This window comes from Rhinolophus hipposideros (genome assembly GCF_964194185.1).
Source record: "Rhinolophus hipposideros genome assembly, contig: HAP1_SCAFFOLD_89, whole genome shotgun sequence".
Classification (NCBI taxonomy): Eukaryota; Metazoa; Chordata; class Mammalia; order Chiroptera; family Rhinolophidae; genus Rhinolophus; species Rhinolophus hipposideros.
In genome coordinates, this window is record NW_027669012.1 from 1 (window position 1) to 22,809 (window position 22,809).

The following is a 22,809-nucleotide window of genomic DNA, read 5'->3' on the forward strand; positions in this document are numbered from 1 at the left end:
TTACCCTTGATGTCCTGAATGTCATCAAATAGTCTTCCTTTCCATATTTTCTTTATCTTTGGATAATGACATATTTAGTCACTGGGGACCAGATCAGGTGAGTAGGGAGGGTATTGCAATACAGTTATTTGTTTACAGGCTAAAAACTCCCTCAGACACAGTGCCCTGTGAGCTGGTGCATTGTCGTGATGCAAGAGCAATGAGTCGTTGGCTAAAAGTTCAGGTCGTCTTAACTTTTTCACACAATCTTTTAAGCAATTCCAAAGAGTAAACTTGGTTAACTGTGTGTCCAGTTGGTAGAAATTCATAATGAACAGTCCCTCACATATATATAAAAAAAGGGGAGCAACATCATTGCAACAGGTTTGCGAACTTAATTGTCAGATGTCATAGATCATCAGTAAACATAACTTTTTCTTTATTTTAGCTGCAAGAAGCAGGAGCTCGACATCCAGAGGATGCACGATGCACTGAGAAGATGCAAGATCACGTGCCAAAGTATAAGTTAAAGCAGCACAGAAAATAACTTGAGTATTTATAAAGCAGATGTGTAGTGTAGTATGACCATTAGATCAGTTATAACAATAAACACATGAGTGTGAAGCTGGGTCAAAATGTCAGCTTTGAGCTACCTTGAAAAGAATAATTTGTGTACATTATCTCTAATTTTGCACATTATGCAAAATTCACAACTAGAAAAATAGCACAATTGCCAAATCATGCGCTTTTCAAATTGTAAGATTTTATGTAGTTGCACCATAGATATTTGTTCAGTGATTATGTGGTATGCTTTAAAGTCAATGTGTGAGAATAATTATGTCAAAATATTCACTTTAGGCTTGAAGCTGAAAATACTGACCTAATACTGATAATTCAAAAGCTAATGGGCATAATCGAACAACTTCACAGGCACCTGTCAGGTACAAGTTTGGTAAGTGAATCTCTTCATTTCTGTCATACTGCAAAGGAATTTCTATGTCTGTCATAGTACCATATAAGGATATTTTAGACAATAAGAACAGTCTCATTAATAAAAGTACTGTATTCATGTTGATACTACTTGCTGGGAGTAACGTAATTCCTCTCCACAGAGAAAGAAATCTCAGTTCATAAAATTAATGATTTTTGTAGTAAGATTTTTATAGAAAAAGATTGTGATAGTCTAAAGGCAACATTTGACATACACCATGTTTCAATTATCCTTTCGTTTGTCCAACATTTGGGTTTTTCCAACTGTTGGCTATTGCTATTTATGCTGCCACAAACATCGGACTACAAATATCTGTTTGAGTCCAGGCATTTGAGTAATGATTTGATCCAGAATTCTAAATTTCCCTTGAAATCTAAACCCTTTAGTGAGATTTGGAGAATGAATTACTTTTAATGTTCTAATTTGTTTTCTTCATCATTAACGAATACTGGGTCATTAGGCAAATGTTTCCTGAAAAGAATATACTTTTCTCCTTGTTGGATTTTGAAAAAGAAAAGAGATGCCAGTGTAAAAGTAGAAATGAATGCCCAATCAAGTCCTTACATAGTAACATAGTGCTTCTAGCTTTGCAAGTTTAGAAACCAATCTTTTTCCACTCACTTGAGTTAATCATACGCTTTTAAAGATTGAACAGTTCGATGTCAGAAAAGATTGATGTGTCATCCAGGATGACAATTTCCTGATGGACAGTGAAAAACGTGTCACTATCTTTCCTAAGCAGAGCAACATTCCTCTGCCATCCTCCTGTCCTCTGTAGGAGAGGCTCCCTAGGATTTCTCATCATAAGATCGCATTGTGACCCCTGAGGTGGACCAATGACATAGATGTACCTTCCAGCTGGTGTCTTTCAGTCACAGTAGCCAGGTCTAAGCAATTTCATTAGACAGTCATGCCCATCAAGGGAAACAGAAGATTGTTCTGATGGTCCTTCTTGTGGCCAAAGAAACTTTGAAAAAAAATTTTTGTCTAGACTTCTTGTCAATTAAGTCACATTATGTTGCTAACATACTTTTCATATGAGTGACATGATAATGTGTTGATAAGGAGTCTTACATGAATGTGAGTTCCATGAGTTGTCACATCACAGCTTTATAGAGAAATCTATTATATTAAGGTATCAAAAATTGAAAAATTGGGGATTTGTGGTCAAGATAGCAGAGTAGGTAAATGCCATGCTTGCCTCCTCTCACGACCACATCAAAATTACAACTAAACTACAGAACAATCATCACTGAGCATCACCTGAAGTCTAGCTCAACCAAAGTCGTCCTACCTCTAGGGACATACAGAAGAAGTCACCTCGAGACTGGTAGGAGGAGCAGAAAAACAGAACGAGCTGATGCCAGACCCTTGTGCGACTGTCAGAAGTCTAGAAGGATATCTTGCTTGTCGAGGTCCACTAGGGGTGTGAGATGTCCCAGCTCCACACCAGGCATCCTAGCCCAGGATTCCAATGCTAGAGAGAGATGTCCCCATAGCTTCTGGCTGTGGAAACCACTGGTCATTCTGGTTGGGTGAGATGAAAAGGGTGGCTAGAGTCCCAGTTGATTCTTTTATAGGGCTTGGAATGGGCTTACTAACTGACAGATTCATTTGCCCTGAACTCTAACACTGGGCAGTAGTTCAGGGATATAAGGGGAGGAACTAAGCTTTTTGCCTTTAGGGTGATGGCTGGAGGGGAGCTTCTTCCCACACAGAGGTGCTTGTGGAATCCATTGTTTCTGTACTGATCCATCACCTGCTGCAGTGTGAGACATAGATGGCCTCCATCTCTTGAGTCTACATCAACCTGGCTAACACTGTCCACCCACCCTGGTGATTCCCTGAGAACCTGCCCCACCTAACTTGAGAGCCAACCCAAGCTTCTTCCAGTGACTTTTCCAAAAAAAAAAACATCCTGTCTTGGCTCATGCTGCAGACTTGCCTAAAATCTCTCAAAGGTTCACAAAACCTAAACAAGCGTTATGTGGCCTCAGCTGTCCTTTACTTCTTGCTGTGTAGACCCAAGATGGCACTAATGGAAGCTGGCTATGGTTCATAACTGGAACTCTTGAGGCACCTCCAAAGCCGGTGCAGGTGGCAGCCATCTGCATCCTGCTTTGTGGTCAAGCTAGGTGGCCCTCTGCAGGACACAGGCTGCAGCTGAACTAGGCCTGTGGCCGGGCCACTTCTAGGAGTCCCTAGGGCTGACATACCTGGTGGCCATCTTTGGACAGAGCAGGAGCATCACCGCTCTGGTGCCTCCCAGAAAGACACAACCAAAGTGTACACAGGGCAGACACCAGTGCCCTGCTAAAGCAAATCCTGCTCTATAGGGGCAGCCCCTGCAAAAACAGCTCCTCCACTGTAGTCATGGTCAGTCCTCACAACCACACAGTCTGACGATCAATGCCTCCCATTGGCATGCAAACAGCAGCCAAGGCTGCACTACAACAGGAGAGCACAGAGAACTCACACAAGGGGCAGAGCTGCCGCCCCCGGCTCTGGGTACCAAGGAGGCTGTGCCGCACGGCCCCACAGGACACCTACTATATAAGGCCACTCAAATAGGCCTGGGAGACACAGCAGTCCTACCTCATACACAGAAACATTCAGAAGGAGGGAGCCAACATGGGGAGTCAAGGAAACATGCCAACTAAAAGAACAGAAGAAACCTCCAGAAAAATACTGAGCAAGATAGAGACAAGCAATCCATCAGATGCAGAGTTCAAAACACTGGTTATTAGGATGCTCAGGGACCTCAAGAAGAACTTCCACTAAGACATAGGAAACATAAAAATGAAGATAGAAAACATAAAAATGAACCAGTCATAAGTAAAGAATAAAATAACTGAAAAAGCGAATGTCTTAGAGGGAATGAAAACTGACTAGATGAAGCAGAGAATCGAATGAGTGATTTAGAAGATACGGTAGCAGAGAATACCCAGTCAGAACAGCAAAAAGAATCCAAAATATGAGGACAGTTTAAGGGACCTCTGAGAATGTCAAGCATACCAACATTATCATATGGGGTACTACGAGAAGAAGAAATGAAGGAATTCGAAATGTACTTGATAATGACTGAGAACTTCCCTAACTTGGTAAAGGAAATGGACATATAAGCCCAGAATTTCAAAGAAGATGAGCCCAAACAGGCCCATACCAAGATACGTCATAATTAAAATGCCAAAGTTTATAGGCAAATAAAGACTTTTTAAAACAGCAAGCAAAAAGCAGTTAGTAACCAGTAAAGGAGCACCCATAAGACTAGCAGGTGATTTCTCAAGAGCAACTTTGTAGGCCAGAAGGGATTGGCACAAAATATTCAAAGTGATGAAAGACATGCCTACAACTAAGATTTCTTTACCCAGCAAAGCTATAATTTAGTATCATAGGACAGATCAAGAGCTTTCTGGAGGAAAAAAAAAAAAAAAACTGAAGGAGTTCATCAGTACCAAACCAGTATTACAAGGAATATTAGAGGGACTTCTTTAAAAGGAACAAAAAAGGAAGAACAAAAACATCAATCATAAAATAGCAGTAACTACATATCTATGCACAATTACTTTATGTGTAAATAGATTAAATTCTCCAATCAAAACACAGGGTGGCTGAAAGGATAAGAAAATAAGATCCTTACATATGCTCCCTACAACAGACTTGCTTCAGATCAAAAGACACAGAGACTGAAATTAAAGGGATATTTCATGAAAACAAAATAAAATTTAAAAAGCTGTGGGAGCAATACTTGTATCACACAATATAGACTTTTAAACAAAGGCTATCACAAGAGTTGAAGAATGACCCAGATATCCCACTTCAGAGAATTTATCCAAAGAAACCGAAAAATGCCAATTCGAGGCGATGTGTACGTCAATATGTTCACTGCAGGATTCTTTACAATGGCCAAGATGGGCATGCAGCCTATCAATGGATGAATGGATAAAGAAGAGATGATACATGTATGCAATGGAATATTGCTTGGCCACAGAAGGAAATGGGCTCTGGCCATCTGTGGCGGTGTGGATGGACCTGGAGGGTACAGTGCTGAGTGGAGTGTGTCAGACCGAGAAAGATGCACTGTGACTGTGCTTCTAAGTGGAATTGAAGAAGAGAACAAACAAACAGAAAAAAGTTCATACATACAAAGGACATTTTGTTGGTTGCCAGCTGGGGGTTAAAAGGGGAGAGATTAAAAAGTACAAATTGGTCGTTACAAAGTAGTCATGGGGATCCAGGGTTTAGTATAAGGCATGTATTAATGATATTGCAATAACAACACATGGCATCAGATGAGTACTAGGTAATTTAGGGTGATAGGTGGGAGAGGAGTTAGGAGCAGGGTGGAAAAGGTGAAGGGGTTAAAAAGTACAAATTGGTAGTTACTAAATAGTCACGGGGATGTAATGTAAAGCATGGGGAATATAGTTAATACTATGACAATAACTATGTATAGTGCCAGGTGGGTACTGGATGAGTCAGGGGAATCACTTTGTTAAATTACTTAAATTCTAACCACTATGCTGTACACCTAAAATTAATATAAAATAATATTGAATGTCAAAAAATTGAAAAATTTGTAAAAACACCCAAAACTGATTAAGCTTATACCAAAATAATGAGGGACGATAGGTTCCTAGGGGAAGTAATTAGGATCTCAACAAAATTATCAGCCACCATAAGGTCTACCCTGTAAATCAAAAGTTTAATTACGACAGGTTTCAACGAATTCGATCAATAGCCCCCCAGGTGAGAGAGTACCTGGAGTAAGACATTTGATTCACACAATGTGAGAGGAAGCATCTGGACTGGGAAGAAAGGATAGCTCCAACTGACTTAAGCTGTCAAACAAGATGGTGGAGTGTACTTGCGAAAGGAATTTCAGAACACTTCCATAGGTCAGGTCAGGTCCCAAGGAATAGGAAGTTATTCAATAGAGCAAACAAAAATGGAAAGGCGAATAGTAGATAATGTGAACCTTATGAAAAAACTTATGCATTCTGAGAGAAAAATAGGACAAAGTATGCTGGTCAACATCCTAAGGGTGAGGAGCTGCCAAGAACTGAAAATAACGCTATGTTCACAGTAACAGTGATAAGAATCCCCATGAAATGTACCAGATGAGCTGATCCACAGCAAGTCATGGTGTATGAGTGTGTGGTTGAGGGACACTGTCTATGAGGAGCTCCAGGGGAAAAAGGAAAGTACAGATGACCTCAGTAAAGGGGTCAAGGCTGCCACTGTAGATGAGGGAATGTGGTTTGAAGCACTGGGATGTAAAGAACTGAGAGCATTTAAAAAGAGGAATAGAAAAGGGTCAAGGCCTGACCACCAGGACTGCTGTTCAGAGATGAGTTGGGCTAGGAAGACTATAGAAAGGGTGTGGGCATCCTTATCAGTTGCTGCTGAGAAGTAAAGCAGGACAAGGACTAAAAGAGATGACCCTGAAAAATGTTTTCGCGCAATTATAAGGACAGAAAGTCAGGCTCTCATGTAAAAGAAGAGAATAAGTGGCGAAAATATGGACCTGGGGATGAGACCACACATTAAAGAGGGTTAGAGTCCAAGGAGAAAAACAAGATGACAGAAAAAGTTACAGGAATCAAGAAAAAGTTATGTGTTTATATAATATAGAGAAGATAAACTTTAGTTAAAGAGAAAAATATTTACTAGAAAAGCAGAAATTGAAACCTATGGAAGAACGCTTAACAGAGAATGAGTGTCTTCCTCTGATGCTCATATCAGATTATCACAATAATGTAAGGTGGACTGCACGGGAAGTTTTCAAAGATTATCGTAGAAAAATGTGATTCCATAAGCCCTGTAAAATTTTGAACTGTTGATGAAAATGTCTCTGGAGGCATTTCTACAAACTGAAATGTAAATAGAGCCACTATTTAAATCAGGTCTTTAACACTTAGTATTTTTACATGTAAAAACGTCTGTTTTTAAGAAAGTTTGGCAATTTAAATTCCAGGAAACCAATGATGACACTGTAAAATCAATTTCAGCTGTTTTAAGAAAAGTCATTGTTTTTGAAATCTGCCCTTACTGGCATCAGGTTTATAAACTACATTTTATACACCTGTCTACATATATTCCTCATGAACTCATGAGGAATAATGTTTTAAAGAAAGAAGAGTGAGTCTCTAGAATTTTAAAATTAACTTTGTTTAAAAATGTTTTTCAAAGTCTGAGGATGAAAAGGAACAATTAAAGTACTATGAGAAGTTAGAATCTCTGCAATATAATTTGAATCAACAAAAGAAGAAAAATGATGAATTAGAGACCGAGGTTACCAGGTAAGGTTTTAATATTTCAGATCATGTCAACCATTAATTACTATTTAATTATAATTCTTACTTTATGAAAACCTAAGTACAAATGTATTTCATACCTGTAATTTTCATAATTAAACAAGTTATCCTACTTACGAATTTACATCAGAAACTCACAGCATAGTCAAACTTGTGTGAATGCCAAAATATTATACCTACTCTTGAATGATTCCTAAAACTATAATGACCGTGTCTTTTGCATATACTGTCAACTGCACTCTTCCTGGTCTCCATTGAATCTTTATTTCTGCAGGATGTCTGTGCTCTCTTTGGTAATCTTTCCTTCTTTTTGTAGTGTTCTTCCCTTCAGCATTCTAACAGTTTAATGTCTAAAAACCTATCTGTGGTATTGTTTAACAACATCAGAATTGTTATTGATTTGGCTTCTATGTTCTTTCTACTTTTTTGTCAGTTATAAAATATGTCATACATACCAAACCATATGTATAACTTAAAAAAGAATGAGATGAGTAATCATCTCACTCAGATAATAATGGAATCTTTCCCAACGTCTGGGAATCCCGCACGTGGCTTGCTTTCTGTTTACTTGCTGCTTACTGAATGAAGTTTTTTCTCTGATTCTCCTCAGTGTTTTTTCTCCCATGTCACTGTCTTTCTCTGCATTGTTTTGTATTCTTCTCATTTTGTTAACTTTGTGCTAGCAAAGATCTCTTCGTAAAACAGACTCGAAGAGACTGTGACACATTATCTCTCCAATTTCCTTTCTTCTAAAGCCCTGCCCCTTTCCTTTCCCCTCCACTCAGACTTCAGATTTTTCTTTCCGGTTTCTCTTTCTATTTTGAATGATCTCTTGTTGGTACCTACTTTCTTTTCTTCTGGCAGACTGCGGTCAGTAGGCACCGAATGGTATTTTGGTGTCTTTTCAAAACATCCACATATATTATACTTTTCTTCTTCACCTAGGATACTAATCTCTGGTTTATAGCTGATATTTAATATGTTTGATACTAACAATCTTAAGTGGATATTAATAATACTTTAATTATAAGAACCTTACATTGTTACAATATGAAGTCTGTATCATATGTATCACAATTGTTTTATGTTACTTACCTAAGGTTATAATTTTATTAGTATGCTTTCAAACTCTTATACTGGAACAAATAGGAGAGGATCATAATTTATAGATTTGTTTATTTTGTATGATAGACATATCATCTCTTTAAATAATTACTAAACATTTACTCTTAAAGAATTTGACTTACTCGTTTTCTACAATTCTGCAGACTGAAGACCCTCTTTCAGAATACAAGGATGCTACATGACAGTCAAAATGGAGAGGTTAGTTTCCTTGGAGATTTAGAACCCAATCAATCTGAAATGGATATTCAGATGGCTAGGTTAAAACAGAAGGTACTTTGTAATCCGTTTGGGACCCAGAAATCACTTAATTTGGGGAAATAGAAACCACTCAATGCTTTGAGCAGTACAATATTGATTTCTCTCTTAATTTTACAGACTCAAGCAGTGAAAAAGATAGCTTATTTTCTATATCATTTTTCTATAAAAGGGCATACTGTTACCTCTCCTATGTCTCAACCCTGGCTAGTGATCTAAAGCCAAGAAGGACACCATTGCATGACCCCAAAGCACTGGCTCCAATCTTCATTGAGATGTAATGAACATAGCATGCAGTTCCATCATTTAAAGTATGCAGTGCAGTGGCTTTTAGTGTATTCAAAGCTTTATGCAGTCATCATCACAATCAGTTTTACAACATTTTCATCACCCTGGAAAGTATCTGTGTACTGTTAGCCTTCACCGTGTGCCAATCTGCCCTTCCCACTCTTCCTAGCCCTAGGGAACCACTAGTGAACTCTCTGCTCCATATTGTGGTTTTGATGTAGTTTTTTCTGATGACTAATGATGCTGAGCAATCTTTTCCCATGCTTATTATCCATTTGTATAACTTCTTTGAAAAACTGTTGTTTCAATTCCTTTGCCCTTTTAAAATTGCACTGTCTCTTTCTTGTTGAATTGTAAGAGTTCTTTATATATCCTGGATACAAATCGCTTATCAGATATAGGATTTTCAAATATTTCTCCCTTTCATTAGCTTGCCTTTTTAGTCTTTCAATGGTATCCTTTAAAGCACAGAAGCATTTTATTTTAATGGAGTCCAGTTAATCTATTTTTTTAAACACTCAGTTACGAACTCTTTCATGAAGACGTATAACTATGCTTTCTTCTAAGCTTTTATAATTTTAGCTTTTACATTTTGAGATAATTTTTATATCTGGTATGATGTAGAGCTCTAATTTTTTCTTTTGCATGTGGATATCCAGTTGATCCAGTATCATTTGCTCAAAAGACTATTCACCTCCAATTGGATTTTTTAGCACCCTTGTCAAAAATCACTCGGCTCTACATATGAGGTTAATTTCCGGATCCTTAATTTTGATTCATTGATCTATAGATCTGTCCTTACGCCATTACCAAATCAAATGTTATGAGAACGCTTCCCCAGTCATCTTGCATATTACCAGATGCCTTATGGAATAATAAAATGTCAATGTAGGGGAATATCTTTAATTCCACTTCTGTGGAGATGTTTTGCTTCTGGATGGAGACTGTGGCCTGCAGACCTTGGTGACCTTATGACATGATGGGATATTAGGCTTACAAAGTCGACTCATTCCTTTTGTTTTCTTCATTCAAAACATTAATCTTTAACCCAGTGCCTCCCTTTCCCTCCCATTTCCATCAAATGTCGGTAATAGGATCTGACACTTGGTGACAACTTTCTTCATTTTGTCTATCTCCTAATCCATAGCCTCTTCCATAGATTTCACTGTCTAGGAAGGAGAAGATGAAACCAGGACCATCTGCTTTCCTCTTTAGAAATCTCTCTAATCCATCATCTTGCAATTGAAAAGTAGATTCTGTTTGACCCGGTTCTTTTCTGAAACACTGGTGCCAATCTTGTTCTTGGCATAGATCCTACATTCTCAGAAACACATTGAGATGCATAGTTGTACCTTTAGCTTCATATATAATTAATGGAATAAATATTTCATCCCATCCAAAGAAAACATTTCAAGAGTACAGCTGTTAAAATTCAGGAAGTAATTAATCAATCAGAAAGAAATAATAGATTCGTAATGTGAATTATAAAATGTCAAAGCCTTTTTTGTGATACGGAGAAGCATTTTGGTATAAGATACAGAAGACATGGTCTTCCCTTCCCATACAAACAAGCTTGAAGTACGGTAAAGGAGAGATTGTATTTAAATAGTGCCAGAGGACACTATGATTGTTTTACTACTGAGATTAAAAATGATTCCATAATGCTCTCTATTTCCTCACCGAGGAAAAGGAAGTGAAGATTGAGTACTAGATTGATGAATAAATATTGAAAGCTGCCTATCTCTTTTAGAATTTTAGGGAATGGAAATCAGGAAAAAGGTTTGATTTTGGTTATTAACTGGCTATTTCTAGTTTTACAACTATCGTACTAGAAATCATATGTCTCCTTGCCAGCCTTCCTTATCCTGTACGTTGAGGGAAGCTTCTAAAGATGCCTACCTGCCTAGCTGTCGTTGAAGGGAACCCTTGAGATACTTCTTATGCTTTTCTTGTATTCACTGCTTCTTCTCATTAGCATTGTGTGTCATTAATAAGTCAATCTCCACATTACTTAGATTACACTATAAAGGAGACTAAAGGCATACCTCGGAGATATTGCAGATTTGGTTCCAACCACAGCAATACACTAGTAACCCAATGAAGTGAATCACAAGAATTGTGCATATAAATTTATTTTACACTAGTCTGTAGTCTATTAAGTGTGTGGTAACATTATGTCTAAATAGACAGTGTACATACCTTAATTAAAAAGTACTTCATTGCTAAACTGCCAAACATAATCCAACTGGGTCGGAAAAGTGCTGTTCATACACTTGGGGAATGCATGATTGTCAAAAGCTTTCAATTTGTAAAACATACTTGCAAAACACAATACAGCAAAGTGCAATAAAAGAAGATATCTGTAATTAATAACTTATCAGTTACGTTTCCTATTATCTCTTTTTTTAATCCAGGAGGTGTGGCTATTTTTTCCTTAAATCTCTAATGGAGTAGTTGAAATAAACAACAGTTATTTGACTCACAGATCCATACTTAAGAAGAGTGTGGCCAGAACCATCTGTCTCCGTTCCCCTCAGCTTCAATTGGGGCGGCTCGATGGCTGGAGGCTGGAATCATTTGAAAGTTTGCTCAGCAACGTGTCCGGTAGTTGGTGCCTACTGTTGGTCGGCTCTCTAGCTGGAGCAGACGGCAGGAACACCTACACCTGAACACCCGGCTCGCATTGTGGCCCGAGCCTCCCCACAACACGGGGCTGGATTCCAAGGTTCAGATCCTCAGAGACATAACCAACAGGAGCTGTGTTGCCCTTTGTGAAGGAGTCTTGGAATTCACACGAAATGTCTTTCAACATATTCTGTTTATTAGGAGCCAGTCACTAATGTTGACCCATATTCTAGTGGTTTTATGCAATGAATATTTCAAAATTTACGGACACATTTAAAAACCACCTTGATCTGTCCACTGGCCACAATTCTTTACGTTCCCCCCACATGGAAAATACACTCATCCCTACACAATACTCGCCACAAGTCTCAATTTAATGGCATCAGGCTCAGGTTCGAATCTAAGATTTTACCATCTTAGTCTGGTGCAAATGGTGATGAAGGGCCTGGGTTTTGGTTTCTAGGATAAAGCCCCTTGAGGACAATTCCTTTCAATATGAAAACATGAGAAAGGAAGAGACAAGTTATCTACCACCCACACACCCAACATTCTGCTCGACTGCTGAAGTTTCCCCTGCAGAAATAGAAAGTGGAAAGCACGTTAGTCCATAGCAATTCTGAAATACAGCCTGATGTGTGCTGTCCGTTCTTTGATTAGGACTGAGTCCTAATCATGCCAATGCTTCTCCATGGCCCTTTGCTGTCCCCTGTGAGCTCTTTGTTCTGTCCTTTTCATAAGAAATGACCTGTGCTTGCAGCTCTTCCCTCAGCGTCATTCCTCCACCCAAATGTCTAAGACCCACAGGCCTCCTCTATTTTTCACTCTCTTGGTTTTTATTAGTCCAAGGTAACAAGGTAGTTTTTTGCTACTTGATTATCCTAAAAACTTGGAGTTGCGTGAGAGTTTATTGGGGTTCGTGCCATTAGAAAAGCCACCGTCATACATCGTTTTGAGATAAGCTCTTGGGCTTCCTGTAGCTGTTGTAGGACCATGCCTTTAAAATTCTTTTCCTCCGAAGAGCCTTCCAGGAATTTAAGGCCCCGCTTTAACTCTTTCGAAGTCTTGAGGAAGGCTTTACACTCTTGTCCTCATCCGTAGATCATGTCTTCCTGGGAGCACAGCGAATTTGATCTTCACTCAGAAGCCATTTCTTCATTTTAGCATGATTTGACAACAGGGCATGTGGGAGAGGCTGTAAATGGGAAACACATTTGAACACAATAAGTCCTGGTTCCTTTACAGTTCACAGTCTTTCGTTAGCTCATGTATCTCATGGATGTTACTTGGTTACTTCACAGCAAGAGTCCCCTTTCATCCGGATTTCAGACTCATTTTCTTCACTAGCTGAGAAGTCTTTGTGGCCATCCTCTTTAGGGGCCCGCAAGCCCCCAATAACCGTCTCTTGGAGGCTCTTGTGGGTGTCGTTCTCATTCTTCTCCACATCCTTTCGGGTTCCACCTACCTCCTGGTGGAAAGGCACTCCTACAGGTTTTAGATTGCTTTTCTTTGTGGCCTCACACCATTTTGAATATCATTATCAATGCAGTTGTTCATTGCTGCTCAAGAAACCAACTCAAAAGCTAGTGGCTCAAAACAGCATCTGTTTTGTTCACCAGTGATGCAGTTGAGTGAAGCTCAGTGAGACCAGCTCATTTCTGTTCCACTTGGCATCAGCTGCGTTGCCATGAAGCTGCGAATGAGAATCATCTAAAGGCTGTTACACACACGTGTAGCAGTTGAAGCAGGGTTTTCGCGGGGACGCCCACTGGGGCCGTCTCAGCATGAACATCTGTAGGAGGCCTCGCTGTGTGTCCTGGGCTTCTTCATCTGCAAAACATGGTGGCTGGGTTCTCAGGGCGAGCTTCCCGAGAGAAAGTCAGATGGAAGCTGTATCACATTTTCTGCCGCAGGCATAGCATTCTCACAGCAGTTCTGCCCTATTCCATGCACTAGAATCCAGTTACATCCTAAGGCCAGCACATATTAAAAGGGAGGGAATTTCATGGAGAAATGTCAAGAATTTGTAGCCATGTTTTAAAAACACTACATCCATCCACTCACCTCATCTTACCAAATAAGCATTGTATCTACAGGAAAGTAGTTCTACCCAACTCAGTATCACTGAAATTCCAGCAGATTTGTTGTTATTATTGCTGTTTAGGATGTTCTTGTATATTGTGGAAAGAGAGGATTACAAGATAGCATTATCGAATTAAGACACTTTTTTGTTGTTGAAAAAATGTAGCGATCATCTCACTAAACATTCACAGTGTGAGATGTGATTTCTCCTTAACCTTGGGAATCATTTCTTCTTGAAAGCAATTCAAATTACCATGAAACATTTGTAGCTGACGGAGGCCTAACTATCTCAAGATGAGTTACTTGTAACTCCCTACAACTTCGTAAGAAATTACGGAGAGTTAAAATGGGGAACAGCTGAGAGACTATCAACTCAGAGGTGACTTACAGTCATTTTATAGAAGAAAAACATGAACCAATCATTCAGGAAATCGTAGAAAATCAAGTACAGATGTTGTGTGGCAAAGTCGATGACAATAAAGGATACATTTTTGAGTCTCCTGGTGCTTTTCTCTTTGTTCTTCATTCTGAGTAATTCAAGTTTCCACATTCTAAGACTCTACGACAGTATGGATGACATTTTATGGCAACTGAGTTTATTTCACAAGTTGATACTGGTTTGGGGTTAGACTATTCTCAGTCAACTTCCTTCGTAACCAAATCATACTATCTTACTCATTCAGAATGATGCTCTCAAAGCAAAACTGGAAACTGCATCTTCAGAATGTCTCCATCTGTGGGGTGGCCAGTTGGCTCCATGGTTAGAGAATCGTGCTGGTTCCAATCCTTGGTAACCAAGGTCGCTGGTTCGATTCCCACATGGACCAGTTAGCTACACCCTCCACAACTAGGTTGAAAACAATGGCTGGAGCTTGGAGCTGAGCCCCCAGTGGGCGGCCGGCCAGTTGGTTCAGTGGTTAGAGCGCAGTGCTCATAACACCAAGGTTGCCGGTTCGATTCCCGCATGGGTCAGTGAGCTGTACCCTCCATAACTAGTAGATTGAAGAGAACAATTTGACTTGGAGCTGAGCTGCGCATCCCACAACTAGATTGGAAACTGTTACTTGACAGGGAGCTGATGGGTTCTGGCAAAAACACTGTTCCCCAATTCTAAAGAAAAAATTTGTTTTAAAAAGTTTTTTTAAAAAAAGATATCTATACCTTGTTGAAGAAAATCAATCTTAAACAGGAGTTATTATCTATGAAAGGAGTACAAATGTCATGTGAAAAAGTAGAGAATAAAAAGAGTGGAGATAAAAATTATTAAACCTCAAAATTCACATAGTCACGAATGTGGTAGAAAAGAGTGAAGCAGAACACAGTAAATTCTGGGATATTGAAGACTGAGCAAGACAGGATGTAGTAGAAAAAGTTTTTTAAATCTATTTTTACAGGTTAATTCATTGATTTTTAACACGCCTTAATTCATTTTGCTGCAAATTACGTTTTCGATATGCATAGTGTATGTGATTCTTCTACTCCCCTTAACGGCAGTTGTTTTTATTTTATTTTTTTTAGATTTCTGGAACTAAGGTGGTATCTGCTTCTCCTTTTTAATATTTCAGTTCCCATCATTATTGTCACTCAGTTGATCTTTGAGATTTGTTCTTTCTGAAAAATCATTTGATTTTTAAGACCAATTGATATAAAACGAGACTATTAGGAAATAAAGAAAATAAAATGCACCATATTCTTAGATTATTAAGTCATATTGTTCAATTTTTAAAATTTAAAATTGATTATCTTATTGGAATAGTTAGATGAGATGATTCAAAATATTTTCATGATTCAGATCTATTTCATTCCGTATTGATGATAAATATTTTAAACTTCAGCTTTTTTTTACGTTTAAATTGCCCTCCAAATCATTGACTTAAAACTAAAGAATACAAATAGACTGTAATTATTCAGTTTATATTTATTTTTAAAATGTATCCTTTCTGTTGGCTTTAGGAACAAGCAGCATCTCAAAAAAACGTACACCCGTTAAATGACCATGATTGCGCTTCCGTAAGTGACATGGACATACTCAGAATTAAATATCTGGAATCTGAAATCGCCAAAGTGAAAACTTCTCATGAAATAGAATTGGAAAAATATAAACACCTCTACCTAGAGGAATTAAAACTTATCGCATCATTGCAAAACAAACTAAACAAGTAAGTCCAAACAAAGTCAGAGAAAATCAATCGAGCTCATTAATTTGCCTCTAAAGTATAATTTTTATCCAGGCAGATTCCCGAGATTGATAGGAAATGAAAGCTTACTAAATAGTATAATTTTGGAAAATGATGTTAGTGAATAAATTACTTTTAAAATGTTAGTTAGTTCAGGACATTTGCATCTCTCCCCATTTTTGGTTTTACATGATTGTATTTTTCCTTCTCGCGGTTTTCATAGAGTTAATCTGATCTACCAGTCTTTAAGCAAAGTGTTTTTGAAGCTTTATGATTTAGACAACGCTATTTATTATAAAATTTCTTGTCAGAATTCCCCTAAATAGTTTTTAATGAGGTAACTATTTATTATAAGATAACAACTTAAACCCAAAGGGTTAAGTACTCTGCATGTTCTGGCACTTGGTACATGTACTGTCTCCATTGTGCTCAGTGTTATTATCTCTAGAGGTCGCTTTCAGACAAGCTCTTCTTTCTAGTCTTTCTGATGTCCACAAAGGCATATATGTGAAATACAGCAGAGGGTTAACAACGTAGGGGTGAGGGTAGTATAACCCAAGAAGTGGCTAAAAAGATAAGGTGGTGAGCCTGAGGGGGTGTGTGGAAGACAGAAAGCGCAGAGCCCACGCCCAGCGCCTTGGTCACAGTGTTATATTATAAGCTACACGCCTGCGGAGCGGTTTCAGTTCAGTAGGGTCACCCACCAGGCTCCCTCCTTCTCCCCCAGAGGCTGTTGTTCTCCATGACACCTCAGTCCTCAGGGTAATGAGGGCGTTACCCAAGGGCGGTGACTGCAAAGGCTTGAAAATATCTTGGTGGGATTTTTAAAAAATTCTAAACTCGTTTGCTATGTACGTCTCATGGCAATCCTCAAGAATCTTATTGGTTCAGCCATTGCAGAAGGCAGCAAGTATTATCTGTGAAGCCGTGGATGTCACTGATAGCCCGTTTCCTCCCTTCCCTACTTTGAATTTCTTCTTAGTCTGGCGTCCCCATAGAAACATATGTGCTTGTTAGGATAATTTGAAACCTATCCTTGTGCATGGTAGGTCTGCCCTGACGCATTTTCAATGTTAAAATGCTGTTTAATGGGAAATTTCTTTTACTATTTATTATGGCAACTTGAAAAAAATGCAAGTCATTCAGGAAAAAAAAAATTTACAATCTTCACAGTGCTAATGAAAGACTGGCAGAGGCTAGAACCGATCTTCAGGCAAAGGAACAGCAGAACGAGTTTCTCAGCACTGGTCTTAGGAGGTGAGTCCTTGAGCCACCTTGTGTTGGAAGTTTAATACTGAGTTACTCCTCAGTGAAAATCCTGCTCCAAGAGAAAATTTGGTGATTCCTAATTCAACCGCAGGGGCTTCAAATGATAGCATGGGGTATTACTGTCCCAAGGTTAGTTACATTAGCTTCTTTCCCTTGGGTTTCAGATTTCTTTCTTTTTTATTTCTTTGATATAATATTGTTTTGTTTTGTCTTATATATTCATTGGGGTGATATTGGTTAGTGAAATCATATGGGTTTCAAGTGTACATTTCCATAATACATCATGTATATATTTCACTGTGTGTTCACCATCCCGAGTCAGTTCTCCTTCCATCGCCATGTATTTGACCCCTTTTTCCCTCTTCTACCTCTCTCTCTCCCCCCTCACCCATTAAGTGTTGTCTGTGTCTAGAGTTTTTGTTTCTTTGTTTGTCGTTGATGAAATTTTGAGTTGTTTCATTGACTAATGCACACGAGGTAAAAGGCATAATTATGTGTGCTAATATGCATAGAAAGGAGACAGAAATTTTACAATCTTTTTTTAAGTCCCTAGAGCTCTCATGTGTTAAAGAGTTATTTGTTATTATTTAATAAATGTAACTAAAGTGATACATTTAAAATGCTTGAAAATTTGCCTTTAAATTTTATTTCAGATGTTAAATATCATTGCCTAATATATGCTTTGAGATGCTTTGGCTTCTTAATTGGTTTTAGTTGGAGATGATTCATAAAAATTTTAAAGTTTTGTGCATCCCAGTTTTTCTTCCCCTAAGCGTAAGTGAATGATGGCCGGCCAAACACCTAACCACAAATGGATGTTTATTATTAAATGAAACAGATATAATCCTTTTTAATAATTCGGCAAACTTATAATACTGCAGAAAGATTAGTCTCTGTTTTTATGGTTAAAGTTATCTTCTAACAAGAGAGTATATCCTTAATTTTTATTTTATTCGTAGCACTATCTATTTCAGTGTTTTAAAATGAGTTGCTTCACAGTTGTACATATTCTAAATAGGGACATTAAGCAAATAATTGAATTTTTAAAATGAAGTTCACTTATGTCTATATGTCTTGACAGCATTTGGGTAATTGATGAGTAAGGTGGCAGTGCTAGGGAGTCTTTAAATCACAACTCGTTTTCTTCGTGTGACGTGGTTGTTAAAAATACTCATTCTTGAGTTCTTGACCAGCAGGAGTTCTGTTCGGTTCTGTTTCATAGTTTCCATCTCTTTGATAAAGTTCTCCTCCGGGTCATTAATTTTACTCCTGAACTCATTGAACTGCCTTGTGAGCGTTGTTATATCTCAGTGACATTCTTCATGCTGTTACTTTGTTTTGTTTTACCCTCCAAAATGTTTATTACATTTAAGCAACATGGAGAATACAGGAAGGAAAGCACAAATCATCTGCTCGGAACAATTGGTCTAATTTATATGCAGCATACAATATAGAAAATTAGTTTAAACCGGTTAGTAGAGGTCAAATTGAGGAGGGCTATAAGTGAGTTTGATTTTTTTTCTCTAGGCAGCAGTAGGTATAAAAAGGATAATGAAATAATAATTCTTTCATGGGGGAGTATATAATATGTGGCAGAGAGTCTGTTATCTCCTTTGTATTTGAAAAATTAAGTGAAGTATAATGTATGTCGTTAGTTTCAGGTGAACAAGCTTTTCCTGTTTCGTGCTAATCTTTGGCCCTAGAAGTAAATACTGTATGTCTTTTGACTATTGACATATAGTATTTTATATAATATAGTATATAATATACTGAGCTTCTTGCTGGGGCTACAGCTGAAAATAGCTCAGCCCTGTTTCTCTTTGGCCATGACTCGACTGTGTTGAACTGGGTTATTTTAAGCTGAGGGCCAGATTGCTGATTGACAGGTGTTATATATGTGCCTGAAAGTCATCAAGAAGTGCTATTGTTTTTTGTTTGTTTGTTTTACTGTGCAGAAACTAGTTCTGGGTGTCTTCTTTTTTTTCAGTGAATGAGTATTATTATTTTTAACTCTTTTTTTATTATTAGTTTCAGGTGTACAAAACAATGTAATAGTTACACATTTATAATTTGTATGCCTCACATAATGATGACCCCTCTCCCCTCATCAACGACCCCTTTGACATCACATACAGCCATTACATTTCCACTGCCTCTATCCCTCATGCTGTATTCTACTTCTTGTAAGCATATATATACATACATGTATATGTGTGTGTGTGTATAACAATTGTAGTTAACATTAACATTCATTATTGTTCAGCTTCAGCTTCCGGTGTACAGTGCAGTTGTCAGGCATCTACATCATCTCTGAGGTGCTCTCCCTAATGAGACAAGTGTAATCAGATACCCTACAAAATCTTTACATTATTGATTACATTCACCAAATTGACTTTCGTATCCCCATGGCAATCTTGGGGTTATCGATTGTGCTTTGTAATCCCCTCACCTTCCCCCTTATCCCCACCCCCCTCCCATCTAGCAACCTTCAGTTTTTCCTCTGTGTCTCTGAGACTGTTTCTGATTAGTTCACTCATTTATTGTTTTCTTTAGATTCCATATATAAGTGAGATCATAAGGTATTTGTCTTTCTCTGTCTGACTTATTTCACTTAACGTAATGTTCTCTAGGTCCATCCATATTGTTGCAAATGGTAAGATTTCCTTCTTCTTTATGGCTGCATAATATTCCATTGTATAAATGTACCACAGTTTCTTAATCCAGTCGTCTACCGATGGGCATTTTGATTGTTTCCATGTCTTGGCTATTGTGTATAGAGCTGCAATAAACATAGGGGTGCATACATTTTTTGAATTAGAGTTTTGGATTTCTCCAGATCGATGCCTAGGAGTGGAATTGCTGGGTCATAAGGTAGTTCCATTCTCAGATTTTTGAGATACCTCCATACTGTTTTCCATAGTGGCTGCACCAATCTGCAATCCCACCAACAGTGCACAAGGGTTCCCTTTTCTCCACATCCTCGCCAGCGCTTGTTGTTTGTTGATGTATTGATGATAACCATTTTGACTGGGGTGAGGTGGTATCTCATTGTGGTTTTTATTTGCATTTCTCTAATGGTTAGTGAGGTTGAGCATTTCTTCATATGTCTGTTTGCCATCTGTATGTCCTCTTTAGATAAATGTCTCTTCATGTCCTCTGCCCATTTTTTAATTGGTTTGATTGTTTTTTTGGAGCTGAGTTGAGTGAGTCCCTGAAGTGGGGAGTGAGGATTGAGAAAAAAGAAGAGAGACAAAGATGGGATCGGGAGGGCAGGCAATTCTAAGTAGACTGCTGCAGTTCTAAGTAGAATGCCTCAGCCCAAGTTTATTTTTGCAGCTTATATACTCTGGGCATCAAAAAGTAACAGAACTGTCTGCAATCTAGTAGTTACAATAAAGGTAATACACAAGGGTGTGTTTTTTGGCCAGCTCCACACTTCCTGACCTTGTCTGGTTCTCTGTTCTCAGAGTAGCAAGTTTTGCCTTGCTGGGAGCACAAACCACTCAAGGAAGTCAAAGGTTCAACATTTCACAAAACAACACCTGCTAGCACTTCAGCACGGTTTCCCACAGGTCCCCCTTTTATATATAAAATTAACACAAGGGTTGCGCCTGGCTTAGGTGGTTGGTACAGATATGTCCATTTACCCGTCATAGGAGACCATCCCTCTAGCGAACGGTTCCTGTCTTAGGTTATGTACATTCTTACCAAATCCTTACCCATCTTTGGCTGCCGACCCATTGTAGGGGCTTTATACACGGGTGTCAGCGACACGGTGGACCTGGGCAGATAATCTCAACTCATGAACCTTTGTTTGGAGATCGATGAAGCCCTTGAGTATTACCTTTCTGAGCAACGGAGTAAACCACATGAATAGAGGAACACCAACAAAGATTATTACAAAAGGCAGTAGCAAATGGAACAGAGCTAGAAAGGAGGGGAATTCTCCTCTGAGGTCCGAGTACCAAGGACCTGAAATGTTAACAGGTACCAAAATGAAAGAGGGTCGGTGGAGAACTACAGCTCTACTTTTGTCATTTGACCAATTGATGCTATTACTTAGGATACACTGTATACAAGATACATTAAACTGGACCCTGTCAATAGGGGTGATGTTAGAATTTCCAATCATAAGCACATATGGAGCCTTGACACAAGCAGTGGTATTGCCTTCTACCTTGCCTCGTCCCTCGTCCATACTCATAGTCACTGTATCCACTGCTCCCACTAGTTTCCAAATATGTCGATGGGGCCGGGAGGTATACCATAATCCCACAACCACTCCAGCCTTAGTCCCTTGTTGGATATCAGCACCTGTGTCATGGCCTCCGAACCATCTATAACAGCTTGATTAAACCCAGGGACACTATATTCCCAGGGTTCTTTATAACATTGTCTCCAAAGGATGGATCCGTTGTTTTTTCTGTTCTCCTCACCGCAAGGATCATGGGCTTGTGGTGGAGGGATAAAAACATTATCCCTGATGTTTTTCCATCCTGCTGGCTGATGGGATATGACAGTCTGTCCTTGGTTGTCTCAGTGAATTGTCTGGCTGCCCACATGGAAACATCCAGTAACGCTGACATTATCGCGAAGCATATGAGGAGTCCTATGCCCAAGCTGCTATGATTGAATCCAACAGCTTGTAGGACGGCAGGAGCGAATGGATGTCCTAACAGCCTAGTGTCATTTGTCCCAACAATGACTTCAGGCCCGTTCCACACAGTGGGGTGTAGCATGGGAGGGTCAGGAACATATGCCCAGTATGCTGAGGCATCTGCGCAACCAGCAGGATCTCGAAGACGCTCATCAGCAAGCCGCACCAACCTCTCAGGCAGCCACCGGGCACCTCCATTGTCCTGTGAATAAACACAAACATGCCCTTGTCCCCAAATTAGGACTGGGTCTGGCCCATGCCACTGGTTAGTAACTGGATCCTGCCATCTCACTTGGGCATAATCTTGTTGAGTGTTAGGATGCCAGAAGCGATCTGCGGCAGATCTGCCACGCGCATCCAGGTTTAAAAAATTTAGAACAAAGAGTGTGATTAAGGATTGTATGTGGGGAGACGGGGTAGACTCTAACGCTGCTGCCACACATTTTTGACATAGAGTAGGGCTATTAGCCATACCTTGAGGCAGCACCAGCCATTGATATCTCTTCATAGGTTCTTGTAAGTTAGTTGAAGGAACACTGAATGCAAACCTTTTACAGTCCTTGGGGCACAATGGTATTGTATAAAAACAATCCTTTAAAGCCAGGATTCTCTTATATGTGTTTTTGGGTATAGCAGAAGGATTAGGCAATACTGGTTGTAAAGCCCCCGTGAGCTCCATAGTCTCATTTATTTTTCTCAAATCTTATAACAACCTCCATTTACCTGATTTTTTCTTAATTACAAATATGGAGAGTTCCATGGAGAGTTAGAAAGTGCTATATGTCCCTTATCAAGTTGCTCCTGTTCCAGCAACCTTGCAGCCTGTATCTTTTCTGATGATAGGGGCCACTGTTCTACCCAAACAGGTGTGTCGCTTTTCCAAGTGATAGCATCTGCATGGGGTACAGGAGGAGTAGTGACCCCCGTTAAAAATATCCCAAGCCAGCTCTTTGTGGTAAGGGCGAGGGAAAGATAGGCTCTTTTCTCCCTTGTCCAGAGGGACCTGAGCCATCTCTAGGCAGGAGTCCCTGATGGAACATCATCTTA

The 22,809-nt window shown here is 39.1% G+C and overlaps 1 protein-coding gene across 1 annotated transcript in view; it reads left to right on the forward strand.

Moving 5' to 3' along the window:
* Window positions 1-431: 431 nt before the first annotated feature.
* LOC308495716 (ankyrin repeat domain-containing protein 26-like) overlaps window positions 432-22,809 on the forward strand; it is a 71,442-nt gene continuing 49,064 nt past the window's right edge. The window contains exons 1-6 of the mRNA XM_081080703.1: window positions 432-498; window positions 838-931; window positions 7,163-7,272; window positions 8,556-8,610; window positions 15,613-15,818; window positions 17,010-17,093. Of these exons, the coding sequence (XP_080936829.1) occupies window positions 479-498; window positions 838-931; window positions 7,163-7,272; window positions 8,556-8,610; window positions 15,613-15,818; window positions 17,010-17,093 (569 nt within the window). The 5' untranslated portion in view covers window positions 432-478. The remainder of the gene's footprint in view (window positions 499-837; window positions 932-7,162; window positions 7,273-8,555; window positions 8,611-15,612; window positions 15,819-17,009; window positions 17,094-22,809) is intronic.